Source organism: Pleuronectes platessa, chromosome 7 (assembly GCF_947347685.1).
Source record: "Pleuronectes platessa chromosome 7, fPlePla1.1, whole genome shotgun sequence".
Taxonomy (NCBI): Eukaryota; Metazoa; Chordata; class Actinopteri; order Pleuronectiformes; family Pleuronectidae; genus Pleuronectes; species Pleuronectes platessa.
Window position 1 is genome coordinate 22963800 of NC_070632.1, and position 18144 is coordinate 22981943.

Genomic DNA, 18144 nt, shown 5'->3' on the forward strand with positions numbered 1-18144 from the left:
TCATAACTCGGACTGTGTGGACTGTGTCCAACTGGAACACACTTGTGTGTTGAACAGGTTATATGCAGTTTGCTGTGTGCATCTTCACCATCCTTATGAGTGAGTGGCTGATCCTGTGGCCTGCTGAACTTCAGAGATGTTGTGTAAATTATATATATATACATATTGTAAAAAATAGACAAAAACACGTGACAACCAAATCCTAATCAGGTTCCTATTCCTTAAGTATAAGCTTGAAGCCAGAGTCAACTTTGTGTTTTGTTTTTCCTCGGCTCCTCTTGCTTCCACTCCCACATTCCGCCATGAGCTCAAGACGTACAATGGTGGACTTGATCTAAAACAGATGATCAGCATCACTAGGGGGAGCAATGCTCAGAATGGTTAGAAGTTTTTCTCCAGTGATCCTCTTCCTCCATGGGTCTTATGTAACTGAAAACGCCCCAAGTTTAAAGAACGTCTCATGTTTCCACTTCTTTCGAGCACTTAAGATGTTTTCTTGCTTCACAGACAGACTGCACAGCCAACTGAAAGGCACTAGTCATGTCAGTATTATATGCAGTACGCATTGTGCATGATCCTTTCTTACAATGTGCAATTACAAAGATTTACCCGAGACACTTTAGACGGCCAATAAGTGAAAAAATCATTGTTTATTTGAAAGAGGAGATGAGGAGAAAAATATCTCGCATGTACAGAGAAAAATCGTGTATATATAATTGTATTAACCAAAATGTACACATTGTCTCATGAGGTACACTATGTACCAGTTCAGTGTGAAAACTTTTTAAAATTTGTATAAGTAGGCTAATTTATATAAGTATAAGTTAATGAACTAGACAGTTACCTGGAGAAATCCTGGGAGAAGAGAAAAAAGCTCATTATCAAATCCAGTGACAGATTTCTAATACAATTCTTTAAGTTAATTTGGAATTCATTTAGATTTTTCTTTTTATTACGTCTCTTCTCTTTATCATTTCCCCCACATGTTTTTATGTATGTATTTATATTTAGTATGATTACAAATATGATACAATATCTAATAGGTTGTATGTTTTTGTAAGTTAGGGGTGTCTTGTCACTCCAAGAAGGGACGGGCCAAATGCCCACACAGAATAATGATATATATATTATAAGTATGCACACAGCTACATTCAGGGCCATTACCTTATGGTTAAATGTCACTCCAAGTGAGAACAGGCTATATTGACTTAATTGATCAGTCTATAGGTGACCTACAGAAGAAGTCCTTAAATTAAGTTTGTGTGGATATTCTTCTTGGTGGCCTCCCTACAAGGGAACAATGTCAAAGTGTGCAGCAACACCACGTAAGGTTTACATAACTTCCCACGTCCGCCCCCACTTACAGTATCACGCACTGATGCTATGTTAAGGAGGCAGAGAGAGACCCCCCCCCCCCCCCTTTTCTCCCCCTCCGGGCCTCTCCTCCCCAAACCAAACCCTCCCACTGAACACACACCCAGTCAGCCAGGAGTCCGGATACCTGGGAGAGTCTATGACACGGAGGCGTTTCCAAACCCCGCTGTGTGGAGCCTGAGGCTGAAGGAGGTGGAGTCCATGGTGAATCATCGACTCCAGCTGTAGGTCACAAGCTGCTGCAACCAGGAAAGAACGACGTTCACACCGACCTGTGGAAGCACGAAGGACAGTCAACATGAGCAGGTAAGGAACTCTCTCCAGTCACAGTGTGTCCGTGTGCAGAGGTGAGCCAGGGTCCTGCAGGTATCAAACGGAAACCGAAAGCATCTCCACTCTAGATGAGTCCGATTCACACACTTCACTTTGCTTCAGGACTCAGAGGAAGGCCCGCTTGCTCTGCACCTCAGGATCCAGGCATCTTCTTTACTTCTACTGCACCGCAAGCAACATGCTGTGGTTGTGCCGCTCCCAAATTCCAATGAATGCAAATACAGGACTGCATTTAACTTCAGTCAACTTCTCAAAAATGGACAGCGTGTGGGTGTCAGCAATATATGTGACAATGAGGAAATAGAGGAAATAAGTACCGCTCCACTGAAAGGGTTTTAACGGAGAATACAAGGGTTAAAAGTGGTTTTAACGTTGAATCGTGTGATTCTCGGCTGCTTTATCAGTTTACAATCTCTGCCTTTGTGCACAGAGCCTGTATTCTGCACAAGTGACCATCGTGTTCACATGTTCGCGGGCGGATGTGCTTATTTTAACTTTCAAAGACCAGTGCAAACAATTGAACCTGTGTTTGTGTGCGTGTTATTGTGACGCCTCACCAGAACCATGATGCAGATATGTACATTTTGAGTTCGTTCCAACAGTTCAATTCAATGTGCTTTAGTTGATCATCCACTGCAATATCATGCGGTTTCTGCAGAGTTGTGTGAACATGAGAAGACATAATAACAATGTGAATGAATGCAAATATAGTGTGAATGTGTGGCTATGACATTGGGTGGAGTTCTCTAAGCTTACTTATTTGCTCGTGAGGTCAAATGCTTGACCTTCTGCTGAAAGTACACAACTGCTGTTGCTGAGATTCTTTATTACACTGTAGAACATATACTTATTAGGTTAGTTCTAAGAGATGATTGATCTTATTCCCTTATCTGTATGCTAAATATGTGGTTGCTTAGCTTAGCGTAAAGACTGCAAATAGGAAAACAAATAGCCTACTCCTGTACAAATGTTACAAACACACAATGACAATTTGAATTAATGTGTTAACTGGTAAATATCATGTAAAACTGATCGATTTCACTACTTACTATTGGCAAGTGAGGTCAAGTTAAGGTTTGACCTGCTGAAAATAAACTCGGTAGCACTCAAGTGCTGCTGTATATAATTATTTAGAGGAGAGCAACATTGAAGGAAATATACAAATTATTTTATGCAGAGAAAAGATTGATGCAACTCTCACATCTTTGTGCTTAATATGTGGCTGGAGGCAGCAGCTTGTTGCTTAGCTTAGCATAAAGACTGGATAAAGACGGAGGCTGCTGGCCTTGTTCTGTCCAGGTGATTTGTATACACCAGAGCAATCTGAATTTATGCATAAATGGATTAATATAACATCTGATACCAATATTTCCTAGTGAGGTCAAATTAAAGCTTGACCTTCTGCTATTAGTAGGAAACCTATACAAGTGGTATAAATCATCTGTATGCTAAATATTGTGGCAGGAGCCAGTAGCTAGCTAGCCTAGCATAGTTTTATACAAATGTTACAAAATCTGCCTCATTTATTTAATTCAGATACAGTCAATACGTTTTAAATATTTAACATCTAATCGGGGAGATTATCTGCCAGAAAATATCTTCATTAAGCAGTTATCAGGCGACTAGCAAAACTTCAGGGTGTGACTGCCAACCAAAAGGAGTCAAAACGCTAAGGTTTAGTTTTTACAGTCTAGATGTGCTGATACTTTTGTTACCCTCACTGACTGGCTGTTTGTTGTAGCTTCATGTTTACTGTACACATGACGGGGGCATCTTCTCATATAACCCTCAGCACAATTCTCTGCTTTGACTTATTGGATCAGTGTTTAAGTTCAGCATGTTTGCTGTAAGATGAGGAGGGATCCTTCAGTTATGTAACACATCAGAGCACAGTGGTGTCCGATGTCTGGGATAAAAGTAATGCAACACGTTTTATGTGTTTTTGCTCAGAGCTGAAGATTGGTGGGGGGAGGACTTGAGGTCCTGCGAGTTCTTCTTGAGCTCTTGCTTCTGTCAGATCTTGATTTGCACACGTTTCCTCCTTAATAACGGCTGAAGGACAGTTTTCCATTATTCTCCCCCAATATTTTTTCAGTGTGGAACCTGAATGTTCAAGAAGTTGATGTCGAAATCAGAGCATCTATTTTTTTAACCAGTTATGCAAGTCAAGATTTTATAACATGTGATATTTTTATGATTAGGTCCTTGTAAGAAACTAGAACCAGCCAGCTAAAAGTGATGCATCACACGGTAATTACCCAAATACAGTCTCGATGCTCAATGCAGAGGCTCCTACTGATTTGCATCAGTCCTTGGTGAAGCCGTTCGTACAGAAAAACTGTTTCTTTGCACAGGAAGCGAGAGGCCAGCCCGCCAACACTCCTGCCTAGGTCTGGATGCAATCATGGTGCATTCCTAAATTTATGACACAAGTCGATAAAAAATACCACAAAGCTCAGTGGAGGAAACCTGGGGGAAATGAAGAAGAACAGAGGAAAAAGAAGGGAGCATTGCATAATACAGTTCAGTAACACAGATGTGGGTTGTTTAAAAAAAAAAAAATCAGTGCTAAGACAAGATTTTTTCATAACTGTGGTCATCATTTTCCAGTTAAATAGCGTTTGCTGAATTATGGTAGAAATGGCACTTGATCATTATGTTACTACTTAAATTGGCCTTTAAGATTTATTGAAATTCACCCTGGAACATTATCTAATTTCGTAATGTGTATTCAAAGAGTAAGTGGGCTGAATATAGTCATGCATTTAGTCAAACATGTAACTCCTTAATCCCTAATTAAACTAACTGCATAGGGAATTGATTTTTTTTGAAGATCATATCCCTTCAGTGGATATCTATATTTATCTCGATAATGTGAACATTATTATTTCTTTCAACTTTTACGTCTCATTTGCTGCTCCTTCAGGTTCTGGTTGTAAACTGTGAATTATAGGCATATTTGAGGTGGCTCAATTATACTTCCGTATTGTGCTAGCACAATGTATAAGCAATATTATGTGTATATAAATAAATAAGTCTTTGACGGAGACAGTGATACCATTTTTCAAAGTTTGGACCAAGAAAGTTTTTTCCAAAACATCTGGAACATGATGTCCTGCTACTTCCAATCTTCACTCAGCTTATCGTTGTTTTGCAAAATCAACAGTATGGTTGTAATTTAGTTTCCAGTGGTCAAACTTTCTTAATGTTTCTTCTGAGCTCTATTTTCAGTAGTAATGCAACCCCGATTGGAATTTACTGTTTGACCTACATCATCAGTATGTTTACAGGTTGTGAAGTCTGTGCTGCAAACACAGACTTCAAACTTTGAGTTAGCATGGCACTGTCCATGCTGTCAAACCCTGCAGAATGTGGGGCAATGGCAGTGTTGACCTTTGTGGAAAATGACATGCATTGGCAACTTTGCATTTGCCTTGCTTTGCTTTTTAGACCAGATGTCAGAGTCCAACATTTATGTAAACCGAAAGCTGTTGTGTTGACTTATCCGACTTTTTTTGGATTGAGGTTTTTTATCTGTGTCTAGGTTGTCTTAATTTAAAGAGATGTTATGCTAATTATTGTTCTTACATCATTTGAATGGATAACTCTGCTGCAGCTAAAATTGATTCATACAATGATGTAATCATCTTGCTGTGAACCATTCCCAATTCTTACTTGTTGTGTAACAAATTGCCAATGGCTTCATGCTACATTCCTCTGTTGTTCCATAGGCACCAGTATGTCTTTGCAGATGGATAGGAGAGTCCCTATACAGACTATAATATGGGGATAGATCCACATTTTATCATACCTGTATACCCTATACAAGTTGTGGGTTTCTCCTTTGTGAATATCTGTGTAGTTGCATGTGCAGTATTTGGGGAGTTTATCTCTTCAGGATGTGACCTACGTTTAGTTTTTACAGTCTAGATGTGCTGATACTTTTGTTACCCTCACTGACTGGCTGTTTGCTGTAGCTTCATGTTTACTGTAGGCACATGATGGTAGCATCTTCTCATCTAACCCTATGCACACTTCTCTGCTTTGACTCCTTGGATCAGTGTTAAAGTTCAGTGTGTTTGCTGTAAGATGGTGAGGGATCTTTCAATTATGTAACACTTCAGAGCGCAGTGGTGTCCGATAAAAAGAAATGCAACACGTTGTGTGTTTTTGCTCACAGCTCAAGTTTGGTGAGGGAGTTTGAGGTCGTACACAGAGTTCTTTCTTGAGTTCTCACTTCTGCCAGATCTTGATTTACACACGTTTCCTCCTAAGTAATGGCTGGAGGATAGTTTCCCATCATCCTCCCCCCTAAATGTTTAAAAAGTTAATGTCGAAAACAGAGCCTCTGTTTTTTGAACCAGTTATGCAACTCTCAAGATTTTACAGCAGTTGCTTTTCTGATGGTTAGATCCTTATAAGAGCTCATTGTGTTCACTTCACAGATTTGTTTTGGATTAAGGTTTTTTGTCTGTATCTATGTTGCTGTAATCTCTTAAGAAATGTTATACTAATAGTTTTTCTTACATCTTTTGAATGCATTACTCTGCTAGAGCTAAAATCGATTCCAACAATGATGTGATCATCTTGCTATTTAGTTTGTATTGATCCATGCTCAACCAATCTTTCCTTGTTGTGTAATAATCTGCTGATGGCGTCAGGCTACATTCCTCAAAAATTTGTTGTTCCATGGGCACCAGTTGGTGTGCAGCCTGTTTGATGGTTTGCAGATGTGTAGGAGACACCCTATACAGACTATACTATGAGGATAGCTCCACATCTTATCCAATCTGTATGCTTATCCTATACAAGTTATGGGTTTCTCTTTTGTGGATATCTGTGTAGTTGCATGTTCAGTATTGACCCAAAACTGCTATTAAAGTGCCTTAACTGAGAAAATGTGTGTCTGACTGGCTCTTTGTCATCAAGGTTGTTTCGTCAAAGTTGTCCGCCTCTCACATCTGATGCCATTTTCCTCTCTGCAGGTGTCTGATCAGCCAGTTGGAGGTGCAGGGCTTCATTGAGAGATGTATGACGGCTGTTGGCACCAAGCCGCATCATGCCCGTAGCCTGGCTGAGGTGCTGGTGGAAGGAGACCACAGAGGCCACTATAGCCATGGACTCAACAGGATGGGTTAGTGCCGGAACTTATCTGCACATTTAATTTAAGGTAGTAGCACAATTGTCTTTGCATGTAATAAAGATGTAGGTCAAATAGAACTATTGCTGTACTTTTTGACAGACATGTATGTGAAGGACATCAAGACAGGGATCTGTGCCAAGGACGGTGAGCCTGTGATCGAGAAGGAGAGCGTGGCCACTGCGCTGGTAGATGGGAAGAACCTCCTGGGTCCTGTGGTGGGAAACTTCTGTATGAATATGGCCGTAAAGAAAGCCAAGGAAGTCGGCATTGGCTGGGTGGTGGCACATGGTCAGTCCCGTCTTTTTTTAACTGCATCAACACTGTAGAAGGCCACAACAATAAAGGTTCAGACCATGTTAACTGGTTTATTGAGAGCCGATGTTTCACACCAACATGCTCAGGGATTAGATACAGGTCTTCATTTGAGTAGACTGAATGTTCAGTGTTCAAAAGGAATTATTTTCCCTGTTATAAGATGAATAGTATTTGGTACACAACAGTAAACTGTAGTTAAGATGAATGACAGGATAATAAGCACTCAGCAAGTTGGTGTTTCCATACAATTCACTTTAATTTCAGCAATTAAAATCCCTCTCGAGTCGATTTTGACATCGACAATGAAATACCATTTCTTTTAAACCATGTGTGCTGATCATAGACTGATGCCACTTTTCTTTTGTAGGTTCCAATCATTATGGTATTGCCGGATACTATGCAATGCAAGCTCTGAAGGAAAACATGATTGTGAGTGAAGCATTTATCAGCCTATTGATCTGTCTTTAACATTTAGACTGCTGCTGAGGACAAATAGTTAAAATCATCTTAAGATTCTCCTATTTTATTTCATTACCAAGACCATACCGATAATCGTATGGATCAGAATACTTTATTGTACAATGTAGGTGGAGGTGAGGTGAAATGATTGAGGGTCTGGAGGAAGGTTGAAGGGTGAAGGCTTTGGGTAATGGTTGAAAAATTAAGAGATGGGGGTGAAGGGAAAGACATGAAGCTATGAATCAAGGTCATGGGAGAAGATGTGCTGATGCCAGCTGCAGCAGTGGGAAAACCATAGGGACCCGGGGGAGTTGAGACTCCTAGTCAGGGGCCTGTCTCTCTGTAAGTTTGATGAATAAAGCCCCCAGGACAATTTTCATTGGAAAAGATGTAGATGGTGTCCGGATTGTTGTAGATCTTTTATAGAAACTATACATCTACATACATTGTAGGTAAGGATATTGGAGAAGACCAGTGACTGAGACGTTTTCACATCATCTTCCCTACAAGCAGGGATGGAAGCCTGGATGTGAAAGAAAGATGGGTTGAGGTTGATTGAATTGACTCTTTTTTGCTGCATTTAAGTTAAAGATAAGAATCAATGGAAATGTCAGACATATTTGCATGTTTAGGGTATAAGCAGTGATTTCTGTCTGGGCCGAAAGACAGCAGGATCCTGATTATTGGACTTTGTCTCTGAGTGGACACAGATGTCCTTTGTAGAGAGCATTGATGAGAAAGAAAACAAAATCTGAACTGTGATGCAATGGGTTTTGTGTGGGATTTGGTTCAGCTTTACAGAGATCTCTAATTTAACATGCTGAAGTGTGAGTGGGATGAGGGTAGACACAAAGACCTTGTGGACAGTTCAATAAAGAAGTTCATTCTTTTGATGTAGACCTGAGGTTCCCCATCACTGGTTTTGAAGGAGCTCCTGTTTTCTCATTAAGGCTTGTATTATCTTTGCAAGTCTGATGCAGGTCATGTAAAAAGGGGAGAAGAATGGATGAGGATTGCTTACATGCATTTAGCATCTAGTTTAAACACTTTTCATCTTTCAGTTTCATTTCTTTTTTCTTATCCAGATGGAAGCTGGAATTTAAACATGTATTCTAATAATTTTCTGACCACCACAGGGCATGTCCTTTACCAATACATCCCCCCTGGTGGTTCCTTCACGCGCTAAAGAGGTAAATGTATTTGATAATATAAACCATAGTGCATGCCACTTATGAACGGGTCCTTTGGTACTCTGGAAGTTTAATGTATTTACTGTATGTATTTATTTATTTAGTGAAAAAACATATTGCATGTAGAAAATCTGTCCCCTCCTAACACTGTGATCCTGCTGTTTGCAGTGCACTCTGGGCACCAACCCCATCAGTGTGGCAGCTCCTTCCAAAGACGGAGACAGCTTTGTTCTGGATATGGCCACATCCGCGGTTGCACTGGGAAAGGTGAGATCAGGTTTATCATTCTAGGTCTTCAGGGCATGCCATACAAACTGCACCTACACAAGGAAGTTTTGAATTATTTGACTAATGTACACCCAGCCTTATTTAAGTTTGTGATTAAACAGAAATGACTACTCAGAATAATTGACTACCTGATACAATGACATCACATGTTGTGTTCTTATCAGCTAAATGAGATGTGTGTGTGTTAAGTCATCCCACTCTTGTCCTGAATGTGTAATGTGCACAGGTGGAGCTGCATGAGCGTCGTGGAGACACCATTCCCGAGGGCTGGGGCTGTGACGCTCAGGGAAAGCTGACAACAGATCCCAAGAGAGTCCTAGACGGAGGAGGACTGGTGCCCGTCGGCGGCAGTGAAGCCACAGGTCAGAAACCAGAAGATACAACTGTTGGCATTCAACTCAGGGAGATAGAAATCCTGGGGCCTTTACTGCAAAGCGAGTTCAACGTAGCCAGGACATATTTTTGTTTTCCGGCCTCACTCAACCAAACATAAGCCGTTCTGATAACCTGCACTACGAAGCTGGTTATCAATTGTCTCAGTTTACCCTGAGTTTAGGTGAGTTGGAGGTGTCTGACTGTGTCTGAGTTGTGACACAGCCGTCAGCGGCAGGTGTAGAGTGAAAGAACACACACAGAAACAGCCTTCACACTTTATACTTCTTGTAGAAGTTTATTTTCATTGGTCAGGAGATGAAATTTATCACATCCTCTTTGAGGAGAAATAAACAGAGCTGTTTTCTCCTTCATCATTCACTAGATAAGAAATGCAAAAGGCCCACATGAAATAACATGTACCTGATTTAATTTGCGTTCTTAATGGGTGGGAGGGGCAATATCCTAGCTCACTCTGTTGTTGTATAATTGTACATTCTGCCCCATGATATCATTTTTTGTCTATACTGTACAGATTTTTTCTATATATTAAATGACTTCATTACATTCATGTCATTCTGTGTCTGTTTGTTTCAGGAGGATATAAAGGCTACGGCTTGGGAATGATGGTGGAGGTGTTCTGTGGTATCTTGGCCGGCGCCAAGTACAGCAAACATGTCCGCACTTGGAAAGTAACGGATCGTGTTGCAGACCTGGTACGTTTAGTTTTTTACTTGAACACATTAGTTACTTCAAAACACCTCATGAATCTGGATTGGAAAAGTAATCTTTAGAAATGTATTTAACTCCTGCATGGAGATGAACAACCTGTTTGTTTTATTATTGCCCAGTTGACTAAGCATCAGTATAATTTATTACTTTGTTAACGACAGCAAATAAATGAGGCATGATGGGCAGAGTTCTGTGGAGCCGAGTTGTATCAGCAGACTTTTACAGCCACTGTTATCTAAAAGAAATCAGAGAGTCAGCCGTGGCTCGAATTTGACATGTTTATAAGTCCCTTTTCTTTATATTGGCTCTATGTGCACAGTGTGGTCATTGTCCTCTCTATGTTCTCAGGGTCAGTGTTTTGTGGCGATCAACCCAGAGAACTTTGCTGATGGTTTTAACGACAGGATGGCTGACCTGCTGTCCATCCAGAGAGGCCTGGACCCCGTGAGTGCATCCTAATGGTGCAATGCTGAAAAACTATTCAAGTTTAAAACAAAGTAACAATTTAACTTCTTTCTGTGGTCCTAGGCTGAGGCAGAGAGTCCTGTCCTGGCTGCTGGAGACCCGGAGAGGATGAATATGAAGAAGTGTGAGGAGATGGGTGGGATTCCCTACCACATCAATGTTGTCAACTACATGGTAAGATTTCAGAAAGTGACGACACCAAACAGTCTGGCCCGTGGAGCCCTGTAGAGCATGTTGTGTATTAGTGAGCTTTAGAGGTGTCGGTAGGTTGATCTTTGGACCAAACCAGGCTCTCTGTGTCCCTTCTACTTCATATGCTAAGCTGAGACAGTTAGCTGCCGCTCGAGCTTCATGTTTACTGTACACACATGACATCGATCATCTTATCTAATAACCCTCAGACCAAAATCAGAAAGTACAATTGGTGTTTTTAAACAGTTGAGTCGTTCCTGTTCCTGGCTCTTATGTGTCGATGCCCGAAAGTTCAGCAACACGATACCGGCAAAATAAAGAGGAAGAATAAATTGGCGGATTCACCCAAGTGTCATGTTTCCATCCCTTCCTATTGGGGCCAGAGTCAATTAAAACCCTTGTCTACTGCAGAAACACTTGATCCAGGAGTGAATGTATGTTAGTGGGTTATTGACGGGTAGAAAAGGGGCATAACTTCTGCAAGAAATCAGTTGAGCATATTACCCTAAATGTCCCGCTAGTGCATTAAGCCAAACAATCTTTTAGGCTGAGTTAACCTGACTTGATTTTTGATTTGTCTGCAGAATGAATGTGCGCAGAAAATCGGCGTCAGCCCGCTGCTGCCATGTGACAAGATCCTCCCCGATCAATAATCATGCCAGCTGAAATTCTCAACATGGAAGGAATCTGGCTCTTTTGCTCCTCCACAGTGCAACGTTGGAATGTGGCTTCATGTACTGCACGTTGACAGTCATGGCTTATGCAGATTTTTCAAAGGTTCATTTGGAAAGAAATTACCACGTAAATGTTAAGTGGAAAGGAAAAGATCAAAGGTTCAAGGGAAATTTTGAAAACTTATTTTAAATATTTTGGATGTCTGGAGATAACTCATCTGCAGATGTCAAAACGTAAACATGTCTTCAAGATGTTGTTTCTCTGTGAGTGAAATATGCAGATTTGTCTGAAGCTCTTGTTTACCATCAGATGTGATTGATCTAAGAAAGACTGGGTGGTGATGTTGAGGATGATTTGGTTTTAACGAGCCAGTTGGCTCATTCCCTGTATAAACCATTTTTCTAAATATACTTTATAAAAGCTTTTTAAATTGACTATGGGACCATGTTCAGATTTTCTTTTTACTCCAAGGTTATATAAAGCAATATTCATTTGTGCCTTATTAAAAAAGATATACTTTTACATCTATGACTTTTATTTCATCGCTGTTTTTCAACATCTTCTGTATCTTCAAAAACAAGAACCCATATGCATATCAACCACCAGATAGCAACATGAGTTACAATTTATGAGTGAAATTCCATTTATCAACACACCTTTAACTCACAGTTTATATAAATATATGAATGTCATCTTTAATATATTTTATTAATTATTGCGTGTCATGATTTAACTTTATGTTCAAATAATGCCTTTGCCTTCATCAACTGAGTACCAGCTATTCATTTTGACACGTTTTCATTTACTTGTTAAAATTTTCTGTGATGTTGGTGTTGTTTGTAGTGTAATTTGCAGAAAGCAACAAACTGAGGCTAACCCTGACCTCTGTGCTGATCAACCCTGAGATGGTTCAGCTGTTCTGAGTCATTTCAGTTAACTCTGAGTCCGGTAAACGTGCATGTGGAGTATAAATACTACCATAGAGGAAGAAGAGAGGAATAGATGGAGGAAGATAATTTATTTTAAGCAACTGGAGCTGGAAGGATTAATGCGTAACTGGACATTTATATATAAACAGCACTAAGAGAACCAAGAGGTTAATTATATTTTATTGAGTGTTGTTCAAAGGACCACATTATTTGGTTTTAATTTCCTTTATGCATTCTGAAAAGCTGATATAGTTTAAAATGTTGAATATATTTATTTATCTGTATCCTGAAGGGCAAAAAGTGGTGCGGGCTGCAGACGATGAAAATAAAGATCAAATCAAAAGTAATTAATAGATCAATGATTGTTACAATATAGTTTGACCCAACGGCCTCAGGTTTTATGTGATTAGTTGTTGAAAAAGCCTTAATTAAAGTGGTAAAAAATATTCTATCAGTGCATAGTTGATGTCTATTTGACATCCGAATTTTCTTTATTATATCTCAACATATAGAACATTTTAAATAATGCTGGCCTATCTGTATGCAGCCTTGTCTTTTCAGCCAAACTACTGTCATGCCCTCTTATGTCATCTCATTATAGAACTATAGGAATATTCCAACAATGCAATCAAGAATACTGACAACCTGCACGTTGTCTTAATGTCTATAGAATTAATGTTGTGAAGACAGACAGTGAATCGATTTTATTACATCCGCGATGTGTTCGTCTGATTGTCTGTTAGTTAGTTTTAATAAAAAGAAACTTTATTTATGTTGCACTTAAAAAAAAAAACAGAGTTTACAAAGTGCTTTGACAACAAGCAAGAAAAGTAAATAAAAACTTGAACACGTAAAAGCAGTATTATGACAATAAAAACAAGTGAACAAGGAAAAAAAAGGTCTATAAAAAGCAAGTCTATAATAATGGGATTTAAAAAGTGACTTAAAGGATGTCACTGACTCTGCGAGCCTTGTCTCCTCTGGTAGGCCATTTAAAAGCTGTGGGGCCCTTTAGTTTTCAATCTTGACCTTTGAACAGCAAGCAGGGCTCCACCTGAAGATCTAAGGTACGTGCAGGCACATAAGGGGTCAACAGTTCTGTGTTGTAGCTTGGGGCTGAACCCTGGCGTGCTTTAAAAGTGATCAGTAAAATCCTAAAACAATTCTACAATGGACAAGGAGCCAATGGAGAGAAGAAAGGATCAGGGCGATGTGATGTTTCCTTTAAGACCAGTGAGGAGCCAAACTGCTGCGTTCTGAACTAGTCGGAAGTGGGAGAGTGACTTTTGGCTTATGCCAGAGAGGAGGGAGTTACAGTACTCCAGTCTAGAGAAAACTAGTGTATGAATTACTTTTTGCAAGTGTTGGAATAATTGTATATAAGTTATCATGAACTGAATATGACCTGCATGAACTGAATATGACCTGGTGTAGGAGTTGTTATTCAGTGCTGTCTGGAAAATGCTGAAGTAAGCTTCTAAGCTGTAGGCGACATTCTTACACAAGAGTTAGCCTCTTTTTTGCCTGACTAACCACAGCTGTGCCTTGCCTAAAGTTGATTTTTAAGGAACTGTCTGTTATGGTTATGAAACCATAAAGGTTATTTTTCCATTATGTGTAGAATGGGTTATTACCAGATAAGGCAAATCCCTGAAGACTAAGGAATTATCAAGAAATTATAATACCCAACCCACGATGTGTTGTAATACTGAGCTATGTGAATAAATACACTGTGTTAGGGAAGGTCCGTTGAAGTTGGCTGCTTCAGAGGTGCGGACTTCCCTTGCAAGGACTTCCCTTGCAAGTAAAAACTGAGTACTCGTGTATGTGTGGTGTTTGATTCAGTTCTTACAGCATTGTTACATGTCTGGGTTAAATTCCCTCGACACAAGTCTGGGTGTGAAAGTACAGGTGTGATTTTGGAGATGGTTCTGATTTTTAACTTTTAGGTTTCTGGCAACAGGCTTAACATTAAATGACCAGGTACAGTATATGCTCAATGTGATTGATGGGGTTGGGTGGTTTGAATAATATTATTTCTGATTTTGAGTTGTTGAGTTGCACGTAGTTTTGTGCCTTCCAACTGTTGATATTAATTAGACAGTCTAACTTAGCAATCAGATCAGATGGAATCCATTTTTTTTTAATTTTCTTCAACATTGGGAGAGATTAGAGAAACATAAAATATCAAAACTCTTAAATACTAATATAATGAAATCGTGACCAACTCTGGCCGGGCCGATCCGAGGACCTCACTAAACCACATTCCCCATCCATTTATTCCCATTAGAATTATCCAGGTGCTCATGCAGGAGCTCAGTTCACTTCAGTCTTTATTATTCTGTTTGACATTTGGCCCGCAGCAAAACTATACTGTGTCCAGTGGTTTTTTCTTCTCTAGCACTGTCCAAGTTGTTAACAAAAGAGGAAAACAATCCTATTTTGTGTTTCTAGAACATTTTTCCTTTTGAGGAGTTATCATAAGGGGCATTGCGTATCATTCCTGCTGATTAGGAAGTGGAAGGTCCATGTTTAGGGATATTTACAGTATTTTTTTGTGGTTATACTGTGACTATTAGTGTTCTTAGGCAGACACAAGAGACACTTGTTTATTCTGTTGTGTTGGTTCTCTGTCTTCCACAGAGGTTCAGATGCACTAGTCCAATAGTATTTAAACCTCAGCATCTAGGGTTCAAAATTTTCAATTTTCAAGTACTTTATACACCACTGGATGTGTTCATTGAGACACAATTTGCACCACATGTCTCAGATCCAGTCCTTCTAGGCCCGAGCACCAACTCAGCCCCAGCATGTTGTCTGTTTCCTGATCTCAACCAAAGCAGCTCTACAGCAGCAATGCCTGGAAGAATTATCCGACATCCTGAAATAATTCAGTGGAGTCAACATGATAACTCTTCTTTCCAGTGTTCTGGTTGCTTTGCATTGTAAATCCTCTCTGGCAGGAGTTCTTTGTATTCACTCGTCTCCCTCAGGTTTATTTGATGTCATCAAACTCTGTATTATATCTGTCCTGGGTCTATGAATGTGTTTCAGGGTGGATTTGGGATACTTGCTGATTTCAGAATGTTATGTGGATTTGTAAATTATGCATTTGTCAAATACCGGCTTTTGGGAAGGTATTGTCTCTTTGCAAGGTTTCTAAAAGAGTTGCCCTTTACATATGGAAAATGTTTTAGAGATAATCTTGATGCAACTGATGATGCTCGGTTACGTTGTCACCTTGGTTCTCTGAGTGAAGAGACTGTCTCTCCCACTCTTAGGCCTCTCAGACACATGTGTCAATCAAACTATCAATGGATTTCACGCCAACACAGGTGTTTTATAGGTGAACTGCAGGGTGTGGCCGGGCAAGCTTGTATATATAAAATAAATGTCCACGCACCTTGAGAGCAGGGGGATCATTCCCTATACATATAGAATATGTTGTAGAGTGGAGAGGTAGTCTCTTCACTCAGAGAACCAACACTACAATATAACCAAGTGTTCCATTTATTTTATGTTTCTGTACCTCATGTGTTTTCTAATGAGCAGCTAAATATTATTGTTACATAGATTTTTTATTGTATTCACCACCAAAGCAATCCATTATTATCATTTAAATATTAATGATTAAATAAGTAGCCTAAAAAGCCGATGTTAAATACTGCCGTGGCCAATTGATTCGTCCACCGTTTACAGAGGAGGAAAAAATCCATTAAAAGTTTTAATTAGCAGGTCATGTTTGGAGATATGAGGAATTTGGTAACACTTAGCGACCTCTGCTGGTCACTATTTCAATACAATATATTTAATGAAGCTCCTAATGTGTGCTGCTCAAGGTATTTTATATCAAAAAGAAAATAGAAGAACATACAAGTCATTTATTTATGTTGCATTTAATATATTTATTGATGCATTTATTCATTTACACCTTTTTGACTATCTAATTAATCTTACCAATCAATTTACTATAAGACAGGGATTTCCATAAAACCAAAACCAGTGAATATTAAAAAAATCTAACCCAAAAAAACTGCTGAGAGCTAAGAGCTTTGACTAACAGTCAAAATGTTCCAACGTGTCAGTTTGTCTTGAAGAACCATTACAGAGCAGATTCATGAAGTGACAACATACAAGTACATCAAACGACATTTCTAGTTTCTCTCACTGTAAACAAACAATGGACAGAACAAACATCATCCAAATATTCATTAATGCTATAATGTTATTAGATCACTATTGAGACAATAACTGTTTTTCTAATGTCAGGATGTGTTCTCTCTCTTTCACTCAAGGAAGCACCATCCACGCTTGTCCATGCTGTAGCAGACAAATGGTTTTCTTTCTTGACAGGAAAATAACTTCCATTTTCCTCCCTTCTCCAAATCTGCAACACCACATACGACCTCCATTGAGCCAAGTGGGTTGTAACCGTGATACCAGAAGCTGACTGAGTAGTTACTCCCGTCGGACCAGTAAATCTGACGATCTCCGTACAAACCGATCCACGCCGATTCTGGACATTCCTTCAAGTACGATGTCTTGCGCAGTATCTTGTTGTAGTCAGTGTCGTTCCTCACAGTGGCCAGATCTGTGAAGTGTTCTCTGCAGTGCCTCCGAGCCTCAGACCAATTCTTTGCTGGATTCACTAGCACAAGGTCCAAATCATCTAATGTTCCGGCAGTTAAGTTTGAGAACAAAAGAGGGATTGTTGAGATCACACAATGGTTTTCAAAATCATATCTTATACATTATGTTGTATATTAAAGATCAATTAAAAGCACAACATTACCTGTGGAGCAGACAAATGGAATCTGTTTACTGCAGTCATAAGCATGCCATGTTCTATTGATCATGGCCACACAGAACTCATTGGCTTCATAATAGTTTGGGTTACGATTATATGTATCCCATCTGCTATATTCAGCTCCACTCTGGTTGAACCCATCTGACCACTTCCAGTCAATATGACCGTACAGGCCAATCCAAATCTCAGAGCTGTGACCAGCGGTGGAAACTGTGTCGTTAAGTTTCTCCATTTCTTCAATGTTTTCAATAGTGGCCAGGTCTGTGTACGTCTCTCTGCAGTAGCTCTGAGCTTCAGTCCAATTCATTGCATCAGACACAAAGTGGTACTGATGGAGGAGGCATGTGGAGAAGGTGAGGCACCCTGAGGAGAAACCAGTTATTTTTGTTTTGTATGATGACTCAAATTAATCTCTATATTCAGATTTCCTGTTAGATATCATACAAACAGTGAAATTGACTGACCTGAGAGACACAAGACACCAATGAAGATCCCTTCCATCCTGATCCTGCTCTGTGGACTGTCTGTGCCAGTGTTCACCACTAACACCTAACTTAACCAGTTCTAGTGCAGCTTTAGGGAAATGTAACAGCAGCTCCTCCTCTTCTACTGACAATAGTCAGTGTTCTGTTGAACTCTTTATGCAAAAAGAGTTTAACAGAACACTGACATCTTTGCCTCTTTATGCAAAAAGGCAAAGATGCAAACAAAATCTAATTCCATCCAAAATGTAGATCAGATGAAAAGAGAAGAACAATAAACGATGAGTATTATTAAAAAATATTATTATTATTATTATTTTCATTACAACAACCAATCTGACAATGTAACCCCACTGGATATTGAAGCCTGCTTTCAGGTATCCAGTGT

General features: G+C 39.6%; 2 protein-coding genes across 2 annotated transcripts; one reads left to right on the top strand and one right to left on the bottom strand.

The window, feature by feature from the left end:
* The first annotated feature begins 1460 nt into the window (after window positions 1–1460).
* On the top strand, window positions 1461–12060 carry LOC128444553 (uncharacterized oxidoreductase YjmC). Its single transcript, XM_053427096.1, has 11 exons — window positions 1461–1680; window positions 6693–6841; window positions 6950–7138; window positions 7533–7594; window positions 8761–8814; window positions 8983–9081; window positions 9329–9464; window positions 10072–10190; window positions 10555–10650; window positions 10735–10845; window positions 11448–12060. Exons 1-11 carry the CDS (start codon window positions 1673–1675, stop codon window positions 11514–11516), a joined length of 1092 nt encoding a protein of 363 aa, XP_053283071.1. The 5' UTR covers window positions 1461–1672; the 3' UTR covers window positions 11517–12060.
* Window positions 12061–16347: 4287 nt separating this feature from the next.
* LOC128444554 (lymphocyte antigen 75) lies at window positions 16348–17889 on the bottom strand. Its single transcript, XM_053427097.1, has 3 exons — window positions 17739–17889; window positions 17260–17637; window positions 16348–17136 (listed from the first exon to the last, which is right to left on the bottom strand). The coding sequence occupies exons 1-3, from the start codon at window positions 17773–17775 to the stop codon at window positions 16754–16756; spliced, it is 798 nt and encodes a 265-aa protein (XP_053283072.1). The 5' UTR covers window positions 17776–17889; the 3' UTR covers window positions 16348–16753.
* Window positions 17890–18144: the final 255 nt, after the last annotated feature.